At 38.1% G+C, this 25,903-nt stretch overlaps 2 protein-coding genes across 6 annotated transcripts in view; both read right to left on the bottom strand.

Moving 5' to 3' along the window:
• Positions 1 to 4,749: 4,749 nt before the first annotated feature.
• Positions 4,750 to 16,187, bottom strand: NSUN3 (NOP2/Sun RNA methyltransferase 3). The gene is made up of 6 exons (XM_079315500.1): positions 16,057 to 16,187; positions 15,303 to 15,412; positions 14,099 to 14,442; positions 12,748 to 12,902; positions 12,272 to 12,393; positions 4,750 to 5,361 (listed from the first exon to the last, which is right to left on the bottom strand). The coding sequence occupies exons 1-6, from the start codon at positions 16,135 to 16,137 to the stop codon at positions 5,091 to 5,093; spliced, it is 1,083 nt and encodes a 360-aa protein (XP_079171626.1). The 5' UTR covers positions 16,138 to 16,187; the 3' UTR covers positions 4,750 to 5,090.
• Positions 16,188 to 18,059: 1,872 nt separating this feature from the next.
• The window catches only part of ARL13B (ARF like GTPase 13B), a 31,144-nt gene continuing 23,300 nt past the window's right edge, over positions 18,060 to 25,903 (bottom strand). For 2 of the 5 annotated variants that reach the window (XM_079315689.1, XM_079315692.1), the window contains 5 exons: positions 25,187 to 25,280; positions 23,893 to 24,109; positions 23,421 to 23,537; positions 22,995 to 23,063; positions 18,060 to 20,088 (listed from right to left, as the gene is read on the bottom strand). In XM_079315689.1, the coding sequence (XP_079171815.1) occupies positions 20,012 to 20,088; positions 22,995 to 23,063; positions 23,421 to 23,537; positions 23,893 to 24,109; positions 25,187 to 25,280 (574 nt within the window). In that variant the 3' untranslated portion in view covers positions 18,060 to 20,011. Of the gene's footprint in view, positions 20,089 to 22,245; positions 22,290 to 22,994; positions 23,064 to 23,420; positions 23,538 to 23,892; positions 24,110 to 25,186; positions 25,281 to 25,903 lie in introns of all 5 variants that reach the window. The other 3 variants (XM_079315690.1, XM_079315693.1, XM_079315691.1) reach the window with 3 other exon arrangements.

The following is a 25,903-nucleotide window of genomic DNA, read 5'->3' as shown; positions in this document are numbered from 1 at the left end:
ACTGAGGAATACAAATCCCAGCCTGCTAGTTCAGGTCAATTTTGAATCTATAATTTAAAACAAATAAGCAAACAACCAACCCGTCCCAAGCAAAATAAAAGCCAATAAAGCAGAATATCCTGCTACTTACATATTTTAAATAAACAACACAAACACACCTGAAAATATGAAGATGGTGAAGACCAGCCCTCCAAAAGCAGTAAATTCCCATGTCCTAAATCAGTGTTGTTTTCCAGGAGTGCTGTGAGGGACTGCATTCTTCAGCATGGTGGCATTTGTCACCCCTGTGCTGCACACCATCAGAAAGAGGAACTCCCCAATGTCCTGGCACTGTGTGCTTCAGCAAAAGCTGGGGATGTTCCTGTGTCACCCTGAGCAAAGAATTCATGTCTTTGCAGAATGCAATTGCAGGGGCTGTGGGTGCAGCAGGCACTAAGGGGAAGTGTTGTACAGCAAGTCCTGATGAATTATTTACTCTCTATCAGCACATAAGTCACAGCTACATCCTAAAAGTTTTAGTTACACTGCAAACTTCTTGTTTGAGTCTGTTCCTGCATTCAACTGGGAAAGCACTGCTCTGCACATACATTATGGTGAGGAAAGGAAGTTTCCTGAGTGCAAACATCAGCCTGGCAGGTCATTCCATTTGCACTGTGCACATGCTGAATGCTGCTATGAATTCAGAGCTTTCACTGCATAACCAACAAGGTTTACAGCCACTAAAATATTGCTCACACACTCTGCATTTTCTCTAGAGGGTCAAGGATGATGGGTTCTGCAGGAAGCAGGCACCTTACCTCTGTTCAAAACATTTCTCAATTACAGCACAAGTTAAAATACTCATCCAATTAATTTTTTTCTTGTTTGTTTGTACCTTGCTGATTGAGTGAGTCACTATCCAAACAGCTGCTTTTCAAAAGGGACCTTTCTTAGCCTCTGGTGCTGCAGACTGCTGTGTTATGTACTAACCCACTGATCCATACTGCCTTCAATTTTCTTTGATGCTTTCTAGTTTTTAAGTGCTCTAGCATAATGTTAACCTTGCAAGTGCAGCATCTATTTCTAACACAGTTACCTCCTGCAATTTATCTGGGCACATTTTTCAAAGGCAGCACTCTACACCTGGAGATGTTCTGCATGCATCCTGTACCCCTAATAAATTAAAAAATAGGTAGATAAATAAATGTCAACCTTTAAATCCAGTTTTGAAGGCAGATCACATTATCTCATCAGCTGGAGACTACATCAATGGCTGTGACTTCACCACTTTATAAAACACTCTCTGAACCTTGATGAGGGGCATGTTACACACAAAAAATTGTGTGTGCAGGAAATATCCATTGTATATCTACAAAATGGGCCATATCCCAGAGCCATTAAAATTGATGGGAGTTTTGCCATTGCCTTCAATGGGATCAGCAGCAGTATATAAAGATGGATTGGCTCTGAGCCTGCACACTGGCACTTTATGGGTGTGACAAAATAACAGCCCTGTTGGAGTAATGGAATGAATTATAACAGTGCTGGGGATGTCAATTTGCCTTCTTCTACCTTCACTTGCTGTACAAGGAACATTAAACATTTCCCTGGTTAGCCACAGAATCATAAAAATTACAGATAAAAAAGTACTATTAAGTCTACTCCTGCCAACACAAAATTACTCCTCCTTGTCCTTTTCTAATACTCTTGCAGCCCTGTTTTACACCATTCAAATGTTCTGGCATGTTCTCCTCTCTGTAAAGAATTATTCCATCAGCTACTTAATCACACGCTCAGACAAGATAGAGTAAATCAAAAAAGCAAAATATTCTCCTAAAAAATATAAAATTAATATTGCTCTGAATTTGTTTATAGTGTTTTATTCCACTTTGGGACAATGAGAAAAAACTTTTCAAGAAAATTTTTGAAATGGAGCAGTGGAAGCTGCATGATGCTTTCCCCTGCTGAAAACTATATATAACTATTAAGAAAATAAAAACTCCCAAGGCCATTAGACCTTGACCTCAAGTCATAGGATGCATAGGAAGATCAGACAAGGAAAACAATTTCTGACAAATGATTGCTGTGATCTGACAAAAATCAGTCTTTAGTCAGGAATCACGTGGTGGGGTGACATCCTAAAGCTGTCACCAGTGACTGTGTGTGCACTGTGTACTCTGACCCAGGTCTGGCAAACAGAGAACTCCAAATTTCACTTTTTCCTAGAAGAGACTACCAGCATAGACTGTTCCAATTTCACCTGGAATAAAGAATCTCACTTATAGCCAAAACTGCATAAAATCAACTTAGAAGAAAACCACATTCTACCACAGCCACGCCTGATTTTCAAATTTTCCTCCCACTCACCAAATCTATTTTTTTGATAGGCACACCTACAAATACATTTGTTTGGTAGCTATAGCTAAGTTAAAGACCCTGAAAATTTCAAAGCACCCACCATTCTCTCCTCTCTCCACTCAGACCTTTTCCTGAACAGGCTGCAGCACTGCTGCTCTTCCTTGCTAAAAGCCACACAGTCTCTTCTCCACTATTGCACATTTCTACCCACAGCTGTAGTCCTGATCTTTTAATTTTGCTCATCCTTCAAGGTGCTTCACCTTCTCTTTGCACACCTTCCTGAGAAAGCCAAGGGTTCATTAGTCCCCTGGTCAGCTGCATTGTGTAATCTGCTTTTCCAGAATGCTTTTGACAAGCCATAATTGAACTGTGTCAGATGTCACTGAATAAAAGATAAAATTTGGTGAATACTGAAATTACCTTTAGATAAGGCTTTCCAATTTCTTATTGTGCCAACTCCCCTAAAACAGGGAAGTGACTTTTTGGATGTTGGAAAAGGGAATAGCAGCAAAGCATGAGAACAGCTGAACTCAAGAGCTCTCTGTTGCCTCCAAGGTGCTGGCACTGGTGTGTGCTACACTTACAACTGTGAGCAGTTTCACTGGAGATCATGAAGATTTCTCTGGGACTCCCCAGTCCAAGAAAATTGGTCATTTTCCTGCCCCCATCCTGCTTAGGGGCTGCAATTTCCTCTACAATAGAAAGGCTGATTTGTTTTCCTCTCCATCTCCATCAGCATTGCTGAGGAAAGAGGAGGAAGGACATGGCAAGGAATTAAATTACAATTACCTGGAAAAAAAAAAAAAAAAAGGTGTAAAAAGGGAAAATGTTACACCCTTGTAATGAAGGAGTTAGAAATAAGAAGCCTTTTCAAGCAATGCCTTTGAGTGGACACTATTTGCCAACTTGTACAAATTTTCCCCTCACCTCTCCATCCTTTCTACTTTTCCCTCCTCACTTTACATGTGCTCAACAAATTCCTGTCACCAGCTAGAACTGATTAAAAGAGAAGAAAAAAACCCAGCACTCTGGAATAGAGTACAAACCAAAATTCATCAAGTACAACCAAAAATAAATATCACTTATTCATCAGCCTTGTTTTTACCTCTCTTGGTGCATTTTTAGACTAGTTGGAAAGGGTGTACAGGAGATCAGAACTCAGTGCAGATTTTAGACACAGCAGCAGGCCTTGCTGGGTTAGGTCTAAAGCAGCTCTCAGAGATTTGCCCACCTGCTGAGACTGAGAGAAGTTCAGCTTTCAAGGGTGTCTTTGTTCTTCCTGTGATTACCCAGCCCATGTCCTCCTCAACCATCCAATTCAAGCACATATTTCAATTCCATCCCTGAGCAAGTTCCATTCTTGCCTTTCCATTTCAATTTCCACAGGGCAAATGAAACTGATGGGAAGCATTTTGCCAAAGGTATGGTTATTTCACCCAGCAGCCTGACATGACTCCAAATCTGGATTTTAATTTAATGTTCCTGGGACAGCTGTTGTCAGGCCTTTCCACAGTCTCATCTGCATACTCAAATTGCATGAACTTCACAGCCTCTCAAGTTTTCAGAGACATTGCTGATAATTTAATACTACAGGGACACCTCAAACATTTCTCATCCTAAAGCAGGGGAAAGGAGAATTTTCACAGAGTAAAGGGTGAGGTTTCAGAATCTCTGATGCATTTGTTTGCCTCAGCAGAAGGTACAGCAGTGTTCTGAGGGCAAACTGCAAGATACACATAAAATGTATTAAATGTTTTCAAATTGAGGGAAGGCAGATTTGGATTTGATAGTAAAAAGAAATTATTTACAGTGAGGGCAATGAGACACTGGAACAGGCTGCCCAGAGAAGCTGTGGATGCCCCATCCCTGGAAATGTTTAATTTTAGGTTGGATGGGACTTTGCAACCTGGTGTCCCTATCCAGAGCAAGGAAGTTGGAACTTAATAATCTTTAAGGTCCCTTCCAACCCAAACCATTCTGTGAAATTAATAAATGTACAATGTAAAACATCCCCATTTCCACATGAGCAACTCATCTACTTCTGTTCTTTAAAACAACATTTTTAAAAACAGTGATTATCACCTTCCATACCCTTGGGGATGAAAGAGTTCCACTCTGCTTCAAGACTAGCATGGGCTGAGATATACACCATTACTCTTTCAGTTCATATTTTTACAAGCTCAAAATAGAAGAATATTAATAAATTTAAAGAAAAAAAAGAAAGCTGGTGTTGATCTAACTGCTGACCTTTGCATCTGTAAACAAAAGACACCTTTTTTTAAAGTAAACAACTTAGCAAATATGAAACCTGTTCTGCCAGTGCTTGAAGAGATGACACTGTACACACAACTCAGTTCTTGCAGAAACACAGATTTCTGGATGTGATTAGAGAGAATGCAGGATTTCCATTACTTCAGACCACTGAAAGCCATTTATTTAAAAACATACTGCATTAGAACCAAGTCAGTCAAAAAAAAAACCAAAACCAGTGCAAAACTCTACCACATTAGAATCCAAATCCCTTTAAAAGGGATTTGAAAACAATACAATGACTTCCTAAGGACTTCTCAGAAGTTTACACACTGCAAGGCACATTCAGCATTTTAAATTAAAATAAGTTAAATTTCTTGCTTCCTTTTGATCAGGAAATTGCAACACTCTAAATCCAGTTGCCTTGAATGTGTTCATAAACACATAATGTATTTAAATCAAAATTAATTTATCATAGACTACTTATAAACAACCAACAGGCATCAGGTGGAGGACACTTTCTTCAGTTTAGCCACATACATGGGACCCCAAGCTCTCCCTCTCTCTGGGAGAACCAGCAGTTCATGCTGCTGCATTCCACTGAGGAAACTGAATTCCTGGGAAACACCTCTGGCCATCCCACTTATATCCACAGGCATCAGATTCCTGCAGGAGTTGAGGATGAGATTGATCACATCACTGTTTTCTGCCTTGGAGAGGGTGCACGTGGAATAGACCAAGGACCCACCAGGACGTAGGGCTTTAACAGCAGACCTGCAAAGAACAGGAAAAAGGGAGAAACAGCATCAAAACTGACATCCTGCTAGTGGGAGAATGTGTAGACTTATAAATCCAGAGTATAAATAAATATGACAGAAAAACCATTATGAAAAAGTCTTGACTGTATATAATTGACAGTTCAGGTAACCACCCACAACACGATTTTGCTTTTCATTTATTATTGTATTCTCAGTTAGCTGAAGGTATTTTTTACACCACAGTGACAAGTACAAAGCAGCATCCATTCAGAACACACATCAAGCATTCCTCTGCTCTGTGAAAATGCTGAAAAACCAGATCACATACACTTAGCCTAAATATTTTCACATGAACAGAGCCTCACAGACTCATTCGAGGATACTCTGAAAATCAGTTAAACCTATAAATTAGTTAAAACTAGAAGCTTATCTCTGACCTCCTGAGTAGCTTTTTGAAGCCTGCAGAAATGTTTGAGAATGCTCCTGCCACAGGCTGGTAGAACCCAACATTGACACTGCCACCTTGAGACAGTCAAAGAGAGCAGGTGGAACCCTGACCTCCCTCCCAGCTCTTATCTTCTAAACTTCTGCACTTACCAGCAGCCATTTGAATTGCCAAATATTCATCCTGCCATCCCAACACATGTTTACTCCTTAGAGGGCTCCAAAAGCAGAAGTTCTGGACCCAAAAGCTGTCCCCACTTCTCTCCAGTTCCTCTCCTTGCTGGCAGCTGCCCATTTAAATAACAGGGCAGGGCTGATGCTGCTGCTCCTGGCCCATCTGAGGAACCACAGTACACCCACCTAGATGGAATGAACTGCTAAATTAAAGCAAAGCAGGGATGTGCAACCTCCCCTTCTCATGCACACCAAACCAACAATAATACCTGATGCACTGTCTCTTGGCTTCACTCCCATCACTTTTTTTCCCCCCATGTATTGGATCTTGCTTTTTATATTTCACATTAGAACTCAAGAGAACAGGGTTGAAGTCTAAGTGGGGTCTCATAAAGTCAAGCTGATTTTCAGATTATCATCAGAATCCACCTACATAACTCATTTTTTGACACTTTTCCCTGCCAGCTACACCCTTTCCATGCGAGCCCTGTGAGTGCCAAGCCCTGAGGGCAGCCTGGGAATGTTTTAATGTGACAACTGAAATGCACTTTTAGCAGACTTGAGAATTTTACTCAGAGAAGCAGATAATGGCAACCACTTTCCTACCTCTAAGATAGCATTTAGACAATAAAGAAAATTCTTTTACCATGTAAAGTAAGAAAGGTTAAAGATAGAGTAAGTAGATGTAGGTACAGGTTACAAGGTTAAAAGCCTGGATACTTGCTAAATGTCCCTTTCTTCCCATACAGAAAGCAAGAACCCCTCAAGACATTTTCAAGGGCACCATTCTCCTCCAACTGAGTCCATCACAGAGCAGCACAGCCCTCTGAAAGAAAACTTGAAAATCCCACCTCAAAACCCCACTGTGTCTAAACCTCAACTTGTGAACCTTCACTGGTCCATGACCCAGAAGGGTCAGCCTGCTCAGGGAGCTCTCTTTATCTGGAACCTAAACCAGGAATTAAAATATCTGAGGAGAATGACTTCAGGCAGCAAGGTTAATCAATGTATCTGTGCATCTTGTCAAGTGCAGCAACAGTTGTTCCAGTGCCTGTGCTCAAAGTCAATGCCAGCCCTGATTAAACAGTGCCAGGCTCCTGATAAACCTGCAAAATCCAAGTGCTGGGCTCAAAGTGACACAGGGTGACACTGAGCTGGGCCAGCAGAGCCAGGCAGTTTGGTCCTCTCCTCATCAGCAGCACAGAGAATTCACTCAGGAGAGGAGCTGACCATCAGAGAATTGCTCAAATACATTTCAGAAACTTCCTAACCATTGGAGGGAAACAAGCTCATCCAAGGGATAGGCTGGAGATGAAGCTTAACTCAGTCCTAGTCCAGCATCTGGGAATTAAGATTTCTCTTTTACTAGGAATCTTAATTAGGGACACTTTGCTGAAGGAATTCAGCACCAAAAATGGGAATTTAAACCCAGAATGATTAAAATGCCATAATATTTTTTCACCTTCCTCTTATTACAATGCCCTGTTTAAAAAATAAATCCACATTATTTAAAGGTAGTTAATCTGCAGTTCTTTTCTCTTAGTGGCACATATGACATCTGTGTTTATTAAAGAGTTAAACCTTTCAGTTGAAATAAAGATCTAGTTAATGTCATAATTTTATTTCAGGTACATATATTTTCTGCAATGAATTTACAAATTTACAGGAACTACCACTGTAAGTTTTCATGGTTCACATGAAGAAACATCAGAACACATTAAGAGCCCTGGAAACTTTTTCTGTCCATCTCATTCAACAAGTTCTGTAAAACAAATTAACACATGCAGATTGCTCCCCTCCTCTTTCAAAAGGAGATTTTCCAGCATTTAAAGAAAAAAGTAAAAAATATTTTTGCAGGATGTGTCTGGGTACAGGTTCATATTGTACTGTGGAGATCAGTGGTGCAACAGATGCATTAATCCATCCTAACTCTCTGTATTACAGGAGTACCAGAAAAGACTTTCTAAAGAAATATATGATTTCAAAGCTCCTTTTTTTTTTAGTTTATTTCTCAAGGTTTACTAAATTAGGGAAAAAAACAGCATCATTGTTTAATACCTCAGGGAAAAAAAAAAAATCATGCTAGAACCATGTAATAATTCTAAACCCAAACAATTATTACATGGAACTAAAATATAGTTAGCCAGGACCTAAAAAGGATTTTTCCTACTTACAGACAATGAGACATGATAGGCTTTTTTCAGTCTAAAATTCTTGGTGTCTCAAATGACCTTTTAAAAATAGGCAGACACAAAAATATATACTATTTCACACTACAGGCAGCCCCTGCATGTCCAGCCTGTCCTCCTGTGCTTGGGTTTATGCTGCATGCCATGGGAAGGGGCAGCATTAATTATGTTAATCACTCGACCATTTTCAGCATAAAAGTGAAAAGATGATACATTTTTAGGGCAATTTTAAAGTAACACAACACTTCAACAGTGCCATCTTTTGGCAACTACAAAGTATTTCTGCTCAACAGGCAAGATAATGTCTCATCAGAATTAAAAAAAAAAAAATTCTATTCTTTTTATTGACTTGAAATATCCTCATTACCTTTTAGCTCTCACAAGAGTCCAGATACTTTGTGGCAATATGACCTGCATGTTAAAGGTTTTGCTTTTATTTCTTTGAACCTGGACAAAATGATAAAGAAAATCCTTCAGTGTCAAAATACCAATTTTTTTAATACTTTGTGATGGGCAGGGACAATAGTTCAAGCACTCCCTCTGCTCCTCTCTAAGAAAACTTTGCTCCTGTGAAGAAACATTGCAGCTCAGAACAGGAGAATCATGAACATCAACTGCCTTATTCAACACTAAATTGAATTATAAATTAAAGGAGACACAGACACCAAAACCCTCTCAATTAAACAACCAAAACCCACAACTCAAAAAAAAAAACAACCCAGTGTATTCTTCCCTAGACAAAATTTGTCCTGAAAATCCTGATAAGCAACATTTCCATTGCAAATAATTCTAAATTATTCTAAAGCAAAGACCAAAACAAACAGCTAAAATTATTATCTTTCTCATTTAATGCATGGTGACCTCTGGAGGGCTCATCCTGTAAAAATAGGGACATGAGACAGCCCAGAAGGGAGAATGAAAGACCTTTGAGGCCCCACTAAACAGAACTTTAGGGTTACTGGTTATCTTCACAGCTCATTGAACACAGAAAGGACTAAAGATGTTATTAAAGCAAAATTTGTGCCTGAATTCAAATATATGATGCCCAAAAGCTGCTGAGTAGCTTATTTTCTTCATACAGTTATTTATATATTCAATACACCTGGCTTTGCAACTTATCCTAAGGGATTTGATCCATAAGGTATTCACAGGGTGCTGCCACACTTAAAATCAGAAATCATTTATTTTAACATCACCTGATGGAACACCTGGAGCCACACCAATGGCCACAGCATTCACTCTTTGAGAAGAAATTCCAACCAACCAGGTAAAACTTCCAACAACCCAATCAAAAGTGTTCTGGGGACTGGCACAGCACAAACACACACAAAATATTCAGCTTTTGTAAGATAGAAAGTGGCTAAAGAATCCTGTTATCCACACACCCCACAGAAGATTTGTTGGTCCAACACTTGGAATTCTGAAAAATTCCCAGTGGAGCTAATTGAGAAGACGGTTTTGGACAATAAAAGGATTAACTGGGCAGCTACAGAGGAGCAAAAGGAAAAATTCCAGGGGAAAGAGCTGAAGATGTGATGAAGCAATTCCCAGCACAATTTACTCCAGAAATGGTACAGTGGTGACATATGCTAAATATATGATTTTATATTCATTAACACAAATTTTTGCCTCTACAACCATAAAAATGCCCAGCTAAGAGCACACAATTCCTCTCCTGTGAAAAACTCCACAATTCACAGAAAATACAGAGCTGTTTAATTACTCAGAAATGTTGTGTATAGAAGAGTTCCAGCAGTCTGAATGCCTTTGCTGAGTTTTCTGAATTGTATTCTGTTGGATTTCTTTTCTGCTGAGCCCTAACACAAGTTCCTTTCAGCTGCAGAAACCAGTCTAAGAATAATTACAACATCCATAACAGTTTAACCACTATGTAATTGGGCATTCAAGCTTAGCCCAAAATTTAATTTCTCTCTGAGAACTGATAACATTGGTAAATTTGCTTTTGGGAACCAATGTATTTTGTGCTAGCATTTAGCATCAGGAAATGAATATTCTATTTCTTTTTTCTTTTTTTTTTTTTTTATTTGCAAATTTGTTTTCTGCACGAACACTCCAAAGATTTGCAGTGTGTTCTTGGATTAGAGCACTCAGCAGGGATGCTTTGGTTTGGGTACAAGCAATCATTACAATCTCAATTTCCTTCAAATCAATGGTGCCCTCACTGCTTAGAACATTTGCTGTTCAGCATTTATATCACTTATTTACATTTCAGATTTTATGCAGGCTGCAGGAGGAAGATTGTTGCATCAGTTTCTTCCAGATCTTCATTGTCTGAAGCTTCTATGTACTTAATTAATTGCATTGTATTGCAAACCCTACTTTTCCTTCCTTAACCTCCCTCTTTGATGACCCCAGCTTCCTTCAAAATTGATCCATAAAAATAAATTAGAGGTGAAGCATTTCCTTAATTAAGGAAGGAATCTCAAATTTTAGGCTGTTGCTTGACAGAAATAAAAACAGAACTCCACTTTGCATTTAATTCTTCTCATTTTTATGTTACACTTAACCCTCTTGCTAAACTGAAATAATGTTTGGTCCCCCAAGCTTCACCTTCTCATCACAGGATGGTTTGGGTGAAGGGATTTAATGATTATCCATTTCCAGCCCTCTGCCATGGGCAGGGACACCTTCCACTGTCCCAGTTGCTCCCAGCCCCATCCAGCCTGGCCCTGGACATTTCTGAGCCAGGGCCTGCCCTCCCATTTTATGAAGAATTGAATAAGAAAGCATTCCAGAATTTAATTCTAATGCACTTGTCATGAGCCACTCAGCCTTTCCTGATCTTGCTTGATAATTTCCTTTTTCCCCTTTCATGTGGGATCTGAGATGTCTTTAGAACTGGGAATTAATTCTAAAGTGATCAGGTAAAAAGAACAATAACAATGGACAGCTATACCTCAAATATTCTACCCAATAACCCAATCAATAACCCTTATATCCTCTACCAATAACCCTTAAAAACTTAAACTCTTGAAAGCAACCACCCTTTTACTACAATTTATACAGCAGAAGTATTTTGTCCTTACAAATTCTTATTACTGTTGCTAAAGTAAAGAATATATTTGCAACAGAAAGTTCTCTCTCTGTTTAGGAATAATTCAATTAAATCTGATTTGGGCTGACAGGAATGTGTTGTTTTTTTTTTTTTTAAACAAGGTTTCTGCTGTCATGAGTTCTCCAGGATTACAATGTGGAATGATTTATGCAAATTCTCAAAATTTCTCTGCATGATGTATGCTTCCTTTTGCTACAGGTTCACAAATTGGATTTTCTATGTCAGATATTGAAAAGGGAAAACTGAAACAGGTCAGTATTTTAAATGTGATTGATTTTTTCAAAGGAAATGGGTGACATGATGCATTACTGCAATAAGATCCTCATATTTCTGTTATAAATCACAGGCTTCTGCCAGGCCTTTTTCAACTGGAAGTCTTGCAAAACTATCTTGAACTGCAAAGGGAACTTTCCATAAAATTTTCCTTTTCTTTTTTCTAATATGTTATTTTTCCCTCAATTTGCTTTGACCGATGGCTTTCAGGCATGACTGTTACTCCACAAATAACATTCAAATTTAGAAGGTTTTATTGAAAAGTCATTCTTTTTTTTTTTTTTCCTCCATGAGAAAAGCTGTGCAATTTGAAATGCTGCACAAATGCCAGTCCATGGCTGGTAGCATTAAAATGTGTAATACATGAGAGCCTGGCTTTGGATAATTGGGGGGATGTTCTGAAAAATAAATAATCCTCTCTTTCCCCCACCAAACCTCACATTCTTTTCCTTTTTTTTTTACCCTGCCAGGGTACAGTCCTACAAACAATCAATATGGAATACATCTAAACCCATTTTAGCTGTGTCCACCTAAAATATTTTGATTTTACACCAGACTGTTGTGAGTCACAAATGGACATTTCTGTGAATGAGTTAAAAGAACCAAAGCCTCACTGCTGATTAGCACCCACACAGATTTCCAGACCCATCACAACCACATATTCCTGATGTTATTTTCAAAGGACAAATCCTAGGTTTGTATATTAAATTTTACCCCAACATAATTTTTATTAATTACAGAAAGTTCCTTTAAGTTTTTGCACTTCTCACCTTAAAAGTTGGAATTGCAAGGAAGACAATTCCTTCCTCTGCATGAGCCTGAGCAGAGCTTGCTGAGGGTCAGAAGAGAAGAGCCAACTTCTGTCATTTGAACAAGGAGCATCAACCAGTACCTAAACAATTAAGAAAATCAAATTTAAAAAATCCCAGAAATGGTCACTTTCAGAACACCGTGTGCCAAAATATATTCAATTTTCTCTTGCAAATATTAAGAAAATTTTATTTTCCATTTTGGGGGTGACATGATCCCATTCTTCACTGAATGTCATCATCCAACACAGGAATTAATGTACAACAAGCTTCATAAAATGTTTCCTGAGGCTCTACAAATTCTGTAACATGACTTTGTTCCCCTTGATAGGTCAGGTACTTTTTTGGAGGGGGGCAGGAAAAAGAAAATTAAAAAGAAAGCAGCATAGGAAGAAGAATCAGAATGCAAAAATGAAATTTGTCAATAAAAATGTTACCTTGTCATAAAATTCAGGCTGAAGATCTCCAATCTGTCTACCATCCAATTTAGAGACCCTTATCAAGTTAATGAAAGGATCTGGGATGAAGGATTCTATTGTCTGCTCCAACCATCTTGACCTCAAATCATCATATTCATTACAGTGAAAATGACCTTAGAAATGAAGGAAAAAAAAAAAAACAAACAAAAAGAAGTAAACACTCAAAGAGAAGTTTTTATAATTTCTTTTTTGTTTAGGAGTTAGACCCATTTTGGAAGTTCTACAGCATTGCCATGGCTACCATAGGAGTTTACACCTTATGTGCCTGTGTTATTTCACTTTTTAGAATACTACTGAATTTTTATAAACCCAAATAAATTTCAACATGCTCCTACAGAGCAAACCCTACATATTCACTAGCAAATTCCTCTGTAGCAATAGACTTCCTCAGTAAAACAAACTTTAATCATGACCCATATCCAAAGAGTGAGTGTCTTCTTGGGCTCCTTGAGCCAAATCTAAAGGAAGTGCATGCCCCATATTATTAAATTGCCTTTTAAATAAATACATCATCAATTGTGTGATCTTAAGGTACATCTTAGCATTCACTGAGGTATATTAATAATCAAATTCTTCCATTCTCAGCAACAGTTTGGCCTCTTCAGAAACAGACACAGGGCAAAGTGTTGGATTTTTCCTCTTAAACCTTCTGAAAGGACAATTCCTATTTAATTTACATCAGGAGCATCACTTCATTCCTTTAGAAGAGGGAGGGAAATCAGTTGTAGTAAGCTGGTTACAGTACTGGTCTCATCAGCAGGAGCATAAAGTGCTGTGAACAGTTTGAAACAATTATTACCCAAGCTGGTAAATGAACTTAAACCAGCAATCCCAGCTTGCTGTAACTCCTTGGCCCACGCTGCTGCTTGATGCTGCTTTCTAAACACTCTGATCATCTCAGAATCCTTCTCCAACCAACTCTTCTTCACCATCAACCTTCTCCCTTTGCCCAGACCTTGCATATTTCCTTTCTTACACTCTGCTTTACCTGTAATAGTTGCACAGAACTGACAAAAGAGGCAGCAAAGAAAAAAATATTTTAGAAAAAGAGTAAAAAAGGACAAGTATTCTAAGATTGCAGATTACTTAAATTCCTGTGCCAACACACTGACAAGGCTTTAAGTAACTTCTGAACAGTGGAGAAAAAAAACCACAGAGGAACCCCAATTTTGCCTGTGTTCAAGTAAGGACTGCATTTTTAATGCCCTGTCAAACAGATTTTACTAAATCCTCATGAAACAGCATGGAACTAGGTGGAATACAATCTGTTATTTTTTTCCCTCCAGCAGCCCCTGGCCCCCTCCATTACCTGGACAGGCACACTGCAGGATAGCCACAGCTTTGCCCCCAGGTGCAGCACAGAGATCCAGAACATGCTCCCCATCCTGCAGCTCCAGGGCCAGCACGGGCAGCAGAGAGGCAGCATTCAGCAGGTAATATTCCTTCAGCCTGCCAGGCTGGTGCTTCTGGGCAGGGAATCTGCCAGCAGCTGGCCTGCTGTAGCACCTGAAGGCTGCAGGGAGGAAGGGCAGAGCTGCAGGGAAGGCAGGTTGGTAGCCCTGCTCAGCCAGCCTGCTCTCCAGCCCAGGGCTCCAGCTGAACCTGTTCAGCAGCAGGGCGTGCTGCCAGCAGCAGGGAGAGGTCAGCACATCCCTAGGGAAAAAAAAAGGAAAAGACACCCCATAAACAACTAATAGAACACTAGGAAGCCTTCACTTACAGTCTCACCATTGGGTAATTCTGGTGTAATCAGAAATCAATCATTTGGGTTAGAAAAGTACACAGCAAAATGATTTTAATAGGAAATCGAGACACTGGTTTTTTCTAATTATTGCACTTAAAGCACCAATTTCTTCTGAAACAAGACATTCTCCATCTTTTCTTATTTTATTTACAAGATATAAATGATGAAGCATAATGTTCCTCCTGACTATGAAGTACTTCCCTAGGGACAAAGAATAACTGTAATATTAGCTGTAAACAACAAAATAAAAACAACAAAAATAATCACACACACATTGGCTTTACAATGCTCATTCTAGCCAACACTAAAATATTGTTTTTACAGGTGTTTTTTTTTTACATTTTATGATCTGCAAACACTGGGCCAGTAAGACTTAAATCAACAGATATCTTTGGAAAAGAGACAGCAGTGGTATGTGACAGAAACATGTTTGTTTGTATTTTAGTTTGCTCTTTCAGGCCTTTCTTACATGAACATCCCCCCTTTCTGTTTGAACTCCTATTAGTAATTTTACACTTCATCTCAAAAAAATAAATCCTCAGGAGTATTCACTGCCCAAAGCAGAAAATCACATTGATCCAATCAGAGAGTTTCTAAGCTGCCTAAATTAAACTCGTGCTATGCATCTATACTTTTTGCTTTTCAATAAGGAAGTTCTTTAGCAGCTGTGTGATCAAGACCCAAAATAAGTGACAGCCTTTGCCACAGCTGTCATTATTAATTCATTTCCTTATCTCTGCCCTTCCTTCCATCTCCCCAAACCACAGACCTGACAGTGCTCCAGGCATCCCCCAGTTCTGCCGTGTACTGCTTCTCAAAGTGCTGCAGAACCACCTGGCAGATCTGCTTCTGCTGCTTCCCTCTCCTCTTCTTTTCCAGCTTCGGAGGAAAAAAAGAATAGTAAAGCCAAAGCAAACCCTCATTAGAATGAATAAAAATAATGTTACTAATTATATCAGCTTGGTGGTGTTAGAATGCTCAAATATCAAGAGTTTTCACGTGATTACGATGTAATGAACATTTCAGAGAGCAAGGGAGTTAAGCTGGAGCACACTCCTCCATATCCACGAGCTGACACCCCCGTGGGTCCGACGGAGCTCAGCCTAGGGAAGGAAGGGAAAGCGCTTCTGCTCTACGCAAACCCCGGGGGAAAAGGGTCAATTTCCCTTCCTCAGAGCACGGTCCCACCGCAGGGACGGCGGGGACGGGCCGGGGCCGGTAACGGAGCCTGCAGTGGGGCAGCAGTGGGGCCGGGGCAGCTGCCGCAGAGGGGCACAGAGCCAGGGCACAGAGCCAGGGCACAGAGCCAGGGCACAGAGCCAGGGCACTGACACAGAGCCAGGGCACTGAGCCAGGGCACACTCGGCGCTGTGCGGGACGGACGCGGCAGCGAGAACAGCACGGGCGGGCGCGCTCGGCCCGCGCAGGAAGCGGCCGGGCCTGAGAACGCGCTTCCGGCTCCGAGCCCGGCCCCGATCCCGATCCCGATCCCGGCCCCAGCCCCGATCCCAGCCCCGTCTCACCTGCCCCGGGTCCCGGCCGGCCCGGCCCAGCCCCAGCGCAGCCCCAGCGCGGCGGGCGAGCGGCAGCGCCGGGCCCCGCATGGCCCCGCACGGCCCGAGCTGCCCGGCAAGGAGAGGCTCTCACCGCGCCGCAGGACGGGCCGTGCAGAGCGGCTGGTGCCCACGCCCTCGGCCGGGGTGGGGACACAGCCCCTGGAGGATGCTCCAACCCCCTTCGGGAGCTCCGAGCAGCGCCGCGGTGGAGGCAGCCCGCAGCTTACCCGGCTGCCGTGTCCCAATACCTTGACAATAAAAAACAAAAACCAACCAAAACCCCAAGCCAGCAATTTAGTAATTTTGAGCCTTCGCAGAACTCTCTCACACACACTTTGACACAACATTCTCCAGGGACAAGAATCAGGAGGAGTGCAAACCAAACAAATCACACACCCTCCCCTTCGTGCACATTTAACTCAGTTTTAATTAAAGCTTCTGCAGGCTGAACCCAGCTTCTGAAATCCAGACTGGAAAGGGGTGCAAAGGTAAGGCAGGAGTGCTATCATGGATAAATATTTGAGTTTCAGGCACCAGCTAATGAAAACTAAACGTTTTTGTGATTAGCACCAGGCTTGAAAGCTTATTTAAAATGGGTTGTGACAAAGGGCCTGGAGGCAAAACAGAGACCTCTTAAATATCAGATGTGAAGGGAACCTGAAAAGCTTTTTGATAAATGAGTTTTACTAACAGATACAAACCAAAACTCATACAAAAAGCAGTTCTCTGTGGTTGTAATTCTGCCAAGGCCAGTACCACACCAGGAAATATACACAAGAATTGAATTTTACCATACCAATACGAGAAAAAGATCTGCTGAATGAGTCACCCTCCCCTAACCCTATGGCTATATTGCACTATATGATGTTACTGTGTCTAAAACCAGATTTGCACCACAGCAAAGAAAAGGCTCCAGTTCATCAGCTCATCACAGCCAAACTGCAAACAGCAAAATGCATCTTGTATCTCTCTCATGTGCTACTGCAAATTACAATTATTTAAAAAAATTAAAATTATTAATAACAAATTACATTTACAACAGGCTCCCTTACGTATTCCATTTACAAATGCAATGCTGGTGGGTATGTTCTATTCAAAACAGTAAAAATTTCAAGTTGAATGAATCCCAGGAGCCAAGAAGTTAACATGATGGTAAAGTTATTAGGTAGCATTCTGAAGTTACAGTACCAAACTTTCACTAAAATACTGGAATATAATACTGAAAAAAGTACTGTTTGAATACTATTTAAAGGGGGGAAAAATCTACATCATTTACTTTGTTATGATCCTTTCCAATCTCACACAACCCCAATGGATACCAAATATGTCTATTTTTAATAATTTTGATTTAAAAACCTTTACATTTATGAGTAAGGTCTTTGTGTGGATTCTAGGATGTAACTAAAAGAGAAGACAACCTGAAAAACCTATTTTGAAGCACTGCATCCATCATATTAATTCAGTTCATGAACACTACTATTCCTTCTTAGAAGATACTTTTCATTTACCTTTAAAATACATTTAAGATGTTACACATAGATAATGCAAAATGTTCTGCTTAAATAGTGAATTTCTGTGTTCTTACCACTCCTGTATTTAAATACAAATACTCTTAGCTGCATGTACTGATACATTTTGAAAGTGATGCTATAGATGACAAAAAGTCTGACAAAAATCTAATTTGTGCTCTCAATTTACAGCTGCACAACTTTTATCTCTCAAATATTAAGTGCACTATCAAAGCTCTTTATAGGTATACATATACATCCAACTTATTGCCCATCTATCAGTATATTCTAAATTTGATCACATTTCTCCTGCAAAAATACAGAGATTTTGTCTAAAAGAATTTAAAATGTATATCTATTTCATACATTTTAGAAAGGTATGTGAGACTTGCAGCCCTTAAATATTTATGTCTAGACTTACTCCCAAGAAATTGTAAATTTATGGTAATACAGGAAACACGATGATGCTTTGCATTAGTTTTATTCTATACATAAATGTCATCTTGAGCAAATAAAAAGTCATAGCAGTATAAATTACTGAAAAAAACCCCACCATAGTAAATAATTACAAAGCATATTAATAAAACAAAAACTTATAAAACATTTTTGAGTACTTTGGTCACATACTGGTAAAATTTTAAAAGGAAAAAATCAAAATGATATATGTGTCCACACACACAACACACAGTTCATATATAAGAATGAACATTTTAGTTTCTCAAATTTTGTTACCACAGGAGTATTTAGCTTTGTTTTTTAGTAAACACTTCCATGACTTTATTTTTGGAAAGAGGGAAAACAAAAGGGTAATACATTTCTAGAAATTGAAGCTGTAAAAAAGTAAGTCTGCAAAAGGAGAGCCTTTAAGCCAAAAACTTGAGTGGTAACAGAGCTAGTGTTAATAATAAATGTTTTTGTAACCTCCTCTCCACTTAGTATTGTCTCATCTGAAAGAAAAAATATCAAATCCTGAGAATAATTCAACTGAATCAGGTTAAAGTATTAGAATACAATGAAAGTATTCTCATGCTGGTAGTCACAGAGAAATTATTTCCTCCTTTCTCTAAACAGAGGAATAAATCTCTCTACCTATTCCAAACTTGGCATTCTTAAGACTGATTCTACCTTACTCTTTTTAAAAATCTTAATAATTTCCTTTTAATATGGCAGATGTTTGTGCAACTCCTTGCTGCAAGGAGTATATGGCAAAGATTTCCAAGACCAAAGTGCTGAACATGTAACACACACCACATAGTTTCAACATCTAAATTCCTTTGGTAAAACCAGGTTATTGACCATAGAGAGTAACATAAAATGATCCAACACTGCTTCTCCAAAAAAACCCTGAGTGGGGGCTTCATCCTGTCTGTCATTAAGTGGCAGAACAATGAACCTTTACAAATACACCACTGGTTATCTTCAATCTAACAGTAAAAACATTTAAATATAACAAACTGTAACCCTTGTTGTTTAGACATATAGAAATCCTTAAAAACCTGGGGCTTCTTTAGTTTGCAAGATGGTATTTTAGTATTACAGACATCAAAAACTGTAGGAGGTCATACTGGTTGATTCAGTATTCCATCAAAATTGATTATTTAATTAGTGCAAATTTCCCACTATGTGCAATTTTCTTGTTTGTTGTAGTAGACAGTACAGTATTCAATTCTATTTTTTTCCACATAATTTATTATCTATGTCAAACTCAGTTAACAAAACAAAGAAAACAATGGATAAGAAAACTTCCAGACAGTTCAATTAGCATTATTTTGTATAAAATGTATATATTTAAATTTTTTATCTTACCCTCTGCTTCAGATTGCCAGAAATGTGAAATATGTAATGTAATACCTATGAAAAGGTATTAGTACTGTAAGAGAAATGTAAGATTCAAACATACTTTATTTTTATGACTATCAGCTTTCTAATGCTCCCTAGGTATCATTTTATTGGTAGTAGGTACACAGCTCCACTCAAACTTTCAACTCATTTTATAAAAAGGTAGAAAAATATATTCAATATTTGTTTAACCTTTCTATATTCACCATATCATACAAGAATCTTACAAAATGCTTTAGAATCATTTATTCCCTGAAAAAATACCAACACCTGCACAGCACCTGGAGAAAGGTCTCAGTGGGAATGTACAATCCAGTATTATAGGATCTTGAAAGTGTTTTTCTTCAGGTTTACAGCCATGTCTTTTCACAAGGAAACCAAAAAAAATCCTGAAGAAGAGCTGGTGATGTGAAAAGTAAATTATAAAGTCTGACCACCTAAGTACAACAGGATGAACTCCATGGTTACTTCCATCTGCTGATGTAATTTAAAAAAATTTCCTTCAAGGGTAAAAAAAAAAAAAATAAAAAAAATAGTAATTTTAAGTTATGTTTTCTAAAATTCTCTTTGTTCAGTCAAGCAATGACATCATGGGTATCACTGTTGGGTCTTTGGCGTAGAGTCAGTGGGGGCAGAGGCTTTCCATAGAAATCTGTGGAAGAAATTCCAGAGCAGAAAAACACATCAGTCTGTCACCTACCACCTTCCTGGCTCAAAGAATTTTACTAAAAATTTTACTAAATTTACTAAAAAGTTTACTAAACTCTCCCTTCCTTAATGAAAGGCAGCTCTTCTATGAGTTCAGAGCTAACCTAGTGTTAATTAATGTCTAGAGATGGATGGGCCAAATGAGGGTTTAATTACATTTTGTTATACATGCATCAGCATTTGCAAGATCAAGCCCAAAGGGGATCTCTAAACACATCTAAAAATAGGAAAGGAGAAATCCAAAAGTGCACAAATAACAACTGAAAAAAATGAAGCACTGAAATTTGTATGTTGCTGTAGTCAAGGCTACACTGCAATATAGTTTTAAATGACAAAATCCAAAATTTTGGGACCATTTATGCATGGCATTTATCTTGCAAGCTAAAATAACTATTTGAGAGTTTTTAGATAAAACTACAACGTTTCCTTCCGTCAATAAAGGAATTTAAAGTGGTAAAATTGTACAAGACATCAGAAGAGAGTAACAAGTGTTCTCACACATTCATAATGGATATAAAATAAAAAGCCCATGCAGACTGGAACATGCAGAGCACTTCACAAGCAAAATAATATGGAAGATGGTTATGAGGAAAGAGGCAGAAATCAAGAAAAAAAAATAAAAGCAGCTTTTTGAAACATTCAAATCTCAATTTTGTTTATACAGACCACCTCTTCCCCAACAAAGCCTTGATGGCCTGCCAACACAAAATTCAGCTTTAATAAATCATCATTTTCCAAGAAGAATATATCCTACTTTCCCTACAGATGCAATAACTTCTGTCAAAATTGCATTCCTGAGCTAAGATTAACAAAAGCAAACAAACTGGACTACAATACTTTAAGAAAATGTGGACCTGTCTGTAGATTGAAGGTTTAATTATCCTTACTTTGAGTCAGCAAAGAGAACAATTTTATATTATTGTCCCAAATATTTTGATTTCAATAGCACTGATTACAGCAGCAAGAAAACTGCAACAAATGATTCTAAGGTCAATGAAAATCTGTCCATTGGAGAGTTTTATTCACTCATTTTTTGAGGTCTGGCAGAGCACTTTAGGACTGGCAGAGAATTTTACCTCCTATAATGAAAGAGGTTTAACATTCTTGCAAATGTATCCTCTACTGACAACAAACAGGCACTCATCACCTCATGTCATGCCAAAATTATTGGCATGACTGGAAAATGGCAGTCTTTAATGAATATAAGGGTGTAATTACAAAGTTTGAATGTCTGAAAAAACTTTTAAAACTACCGTTGAATTTTGGGCAAAGCTGGAGAAAAGAAAAAAAAAATCAACATGGATTTACTTCTCTGCTGAAGGGACAACCAAAAATAAGTTGATTTTCAGAAAGATGCAATCTAGGGATTATTGTAACAAAAGAATCCAAGGCAGGCTCCACTGGTCTTCCAGTCAGGAGCAAGTTTTCATATGCAAATATGTAAGAAATTATTGAAAAAAAACCCTCTGTGTGAGAGAAAATGGGCAAGGCCAGATGGGAAATTAAATCAGTGCAAGATGGACTTGACAGTGCTGGGTTAACAGTGGAACTCAATGATCTTAAGGGTCCTTTCCAATCTCAATAATTCTCTGATTCTATGGATCTCAAACTGAGAGAGTGAAAACCTCACAGCTGCTTTAAGCAAAATAAATAAATAAATACATGATGCTTTTGGAAATCAGGACCTGATTAAATGTTTGACAGTGCTGGGCTATGTGTGCAAAGAACTTTTTTCATTTATAAATAGTGCTTTCCTAATAGCTGTTTCCTTGCTAGGATTTGCAAGGGTGAATCCTGTGAGTGCTTCAAAATGCCTGAAAAAAAAAATTAATAAATCTCCCAAAGAGTAGGCAATGCCTTGAATTCAGCTGTAAATTCTGAGTACTACAAGTTTCCCTTACATCTCTGGTCAAGAGATAATTTCCAACATATTTGCCACTGTTAACTTCCAAAACTATTTAATAATTATACTTATTTTACAAATTAACAGCTAGCTTAAGAAGGATTTTTTCCTCTTTGTCCCACCCATGCTCTCCCTACAGAATGCAACACCTCCCTTAGGGAGAGATAAAAATTGAATTCCTTTTCTTCCCCTCCCTACCTCTTCATCTGGCTTTCCTTTCTTGTCACCTTCTCTCTATTTGCCTTTAAAAGAAAGAGCAAGATGGGTTTAAGATTAAGATTACAAATCACATTTTAAGCACACAAATTTCATCCCTATGAGAAATAAGTATTTCATGTTTAGAAATCTTATTTTTCCTTCAGGCATCTTTTGGTTCTCTGGCAGAAAAGCTTCTTGTTCTTGTGTTCCAGATGTCTCCAAATTGACTTTTCAAAATTTGAAAAATAAAAATGTAAGAAAGATGAAGAAGCTATAATCTCAAACTCAGGAAAAAAATGTAATATCAACATATGAAAAACAGTCTTCACAATCTTCCAGAAATAGAAAATTGTCATTATTGAAGCCAGAAATCAACACTCTGCCTACTGCACCTTGATATTTCTAGCTTTTTTTTTTTTTTTTAATTTTTAATGCACTATGTGTTTGGACTCTTCAATTAACTAGTCCTATTACTCTACAATTTTAGATGCAAATAACTTCAGATCATTAACAACTTCTGATATCCCATGTCACTTTAAACTTTGAGGGAACTGGAGAGAACTCATTGTTTTTCCTAATAAAAAAAATCAGACTTGAAAAAATCAAAAAGATGCTTTCTACTAAGCAAAAGGGAAAGCTTTTGGTCAATGAAAACTGGAATTTAGAAATGAAAAACAGACAAAGAATGAAGTGAATGGACAATGGAGAATGGTTTAAAAAGGTACAAAACCCCAAATATTTTCAATTACCAGGATGATGTGTTTCACCAAGAGGCTCAAGTTTTCCAAGTCTATTTAGTTTGGGAGTTTCCCATCCAACTAAAGAAAAACAAAAACTGTCAGAGCATTCCATGACTGCACTGTATTATTCTGAGCTGTACATTCCTCACATCTCCTTGAGAGAAATCAAAGCATTTAGAAATGCCCAAGCTATGCACAACATTTCATTTATGATGAAATAATTCCAAAATAAACTGATTTACCTTTAAAATATTGATATTTTTAATCATTTCAGTGAATAATCAACTTTTTTTTCTCTTTTTTTTTTTTTCTAGAGAGAAAGGTTTAGTAGCTCCTTTCTCTATGAACATCAGTCCAGTTTCATCATTCACAAGTGAGACTTTTACAGGATTACCAACCACAAATTGAGACATCAATCAGTGTTTTCACACTTACCTGGGGGAAGAGCTGCTGGTGGTGTAGGATTCTTTGGAAGAGAGTCCTCTGCATTAACAGGTTCTACTCTGTGACCTCTTTTTAATTTTGGTTTTTTACTTTTTTTCTTAGTGTTGTCTACATCCAAGAGAAATAAAACATGACATATCCTACAGTTATATTCAGGTAATATCCTACATCAGACTCTAATACAATTGTTGGGGAGATACATCAGAGTTTGCAGTCCAAACTTAAACATAAAATTATGGGCAATGCAAATCACACAACATTTTGCAATAGAAAATAAACTGTAGGCATAAAATATATGCAAACTTTACATTTCCATTAAGAAATTCAACTTCTATCAGCTATTCCTGCATTTTGGTGTTTCCAATAGATGACATTGCTATGTGGTATAATAACATATAACATGGACAGAAGGAAGAAGCATGTGAAAAATCACATTAAATGATTTAAAAGGCAGCAGTTTTACCTGAGTCAAGGCATTCTGAGGCTTGTTGGTCACTCTCTTCTGCATGCTGCAAAAGCTGGGCAGTTGTAGAGTTGCACCTTTCCAGCCTGCTGTCATTTGTGTTTTGGCTACTGCTACTTGATAATTGGTCCCTCTCTCCTTTGGATTTTAAGACAACTGCAGATTTTTCAGTCTCCAACTTTTGCCTTTTCTTTTCCTTTTCCAGCTGTTTTTCATTCTAACGAAAAGGACAAGATTTTTTTAATGACTTCTAATGACAGGAAGGTTATTAAAAAAATTTAAATATTCCTCCAATATCTTACATTTAGCAGAGAATTTATTTTCAAATAGATGAAGAAATTAAATTTCCAATATTCTATCCACAGGAAGGGTGGGGGAATCTTTAGATTTATTGCCCGTTTCTTGTTTTATTTTTGGTCCTATTAAAAATACCCCAAACTTTCTTTATCCTCAGTTAATTTTTGAAAAATGTGTTAGTTAAAAAAAATACAGATGCACAGAGCCTAAGTCTCCAGAAAATGCTATCCCAGTTGGGATAAATACCTTCTGTGGCATACAACCTCAATGACAGCCTGTTTCACAATTCTGTGTCACTAAATCATCTCTGCAATATTCACAGCTGCACCTTTATTCTTGCTTTTGATATTATTGTTAAATGGATTATTGTGCATGTAGATGCCTTGACATGTTTTTTAGATATGGGTGCTTTTGTCTTGGAGAAAAGCAAATGTTTGAATTACTTGTTGGAAATGTTTATGTGTTTCTTTAGACTGGTTTATCTCCAGGCAGCTGAACAAAAAAAAAAATATGAACTCAGAAATGTAGGTTGAGGAAACTTTAATATATGAATGTGATTTTCATATTTCAAAATTAATAATAATTCTCAAGAGTCTGTTTTCAACTGAAAAGGTTATGTTCAAAATCTGAAAAATTTAAGTCAGGAAGATTTGATATGACTCACCACATCACTAAAACACTTTAGAAGAGACTAATAGACCTTGAATATTTTCCACTTCTGAATCCCAGGAGTTTAATTAGGAAATGTTTTCAGTCAACTGTTTACATTTATTACTGTGTCTACAAAACTTTTGTTCCCCAATCAATAATAGGGGTTTTCTTATCACAAAATAAAAATTGATTCAATGCACAGAAAACAAGGCTGCCAAGATTAAAATAAGAACAAAAAAAGTGTTGTGCAGACAGATTTAGAACAACTCTTTCAAATGACCATTTTTCTCATTGCCTCTCACATTGTTAGTGGTAATTCCACAAAGATTTCCATATATTCTCCCACCTCAGAGATTACAGCAGATATAGGCTGGAAGGGGTTTCCACCTTTCCCAGGCTCAGGGTCTTCCTCCTCAGGTGCATTTCCTTCTTCTTTTTCCCTGGTTGGGTTTATATTGTTTCAGTGGTTTTGGTGTTTGGTTTTGGGGGGTTTTTTTTTGGGTCAAGGGGAGGGGAAAGAGGGAGAATGAATAAAGAATTATGAAGAAGCCATAAATATTATAGAAAAAATGTCAGCTCTCCCCACTACACTCCTCAGTGTGGCATAAACCAAATATAATCCAACAGGGTCAGGAGGTTCTGTGTGTGCAGAGACATGGGGCAGATCAGGAGCAAACAAACCAATTTTTTTAGAAATTTGTGAAATACATTTGAAGTGAAATATATTTGTCAAGTTCCAATTGTTTAAAATGTACTTTAGTAATTTACTTGCTTATTTAAAACAAAACAGCCAGAATATAGTCCAAGACACTTCCCAGCTACTTCTCATAGTAACAGACTCAAATTTCTCTGCCTATCTAAGGCAGAACACAAGACAGGGATGCTCAGAAAATATTTTAAGAATGCCCCAGTAGAATAATTCACATCAGTCCTTCACAAGCACCACAGCATGCTGCTAAAGACCAGAAAGGGCTTTGAAGTGGAGTAATAAATCACTTATCCTGCTTCCCCTCACTGCATCATCTTTAGTGCCTTCATGCCTCACCTGTTGGATATCCTAAAG

Source organism: Erithacus rubecula (assembly GCF_903797595.1).
Source record: "Erithacus rubecula genome assembly, chromosome: 1".
NCBI lineage: Eukaryota > Metazoa > Chordata > Aves > Passeriformes > Muscicapidae > Erithacus > Erithacus rubecula.
Note: the sequence above shows the minus strand (reverse complement) of the source record. Positions and strands in the feature narration are given on the sequence as shown.

Bases quoted from the DNA above. Each gene is read 5' to 3' on its own strand.
- NSUN3 (XM_079315500.1), bottom strand. From the start codon at position 16,137: ATGCGGGGCCCGGCGCTGCCGCTCGCCCGCCGCGCTGGGGCTGCGCTG. The intron at 14,443-15,302 runs GTCTGTGGTTTG...TTTTTTCCCTAG, and splicing joins GATGCCTGGAGCACTGTCAG to GGATGTGCTGACCTCTCCCT. The intron at 5,362-12,271 runs GTGAGAAGTGCA...TGTTCTTTGCAG, and splicing joins TTGCAATTCCAACTTTTAAG to GTCTGCTGTTAAAGCCCTAC.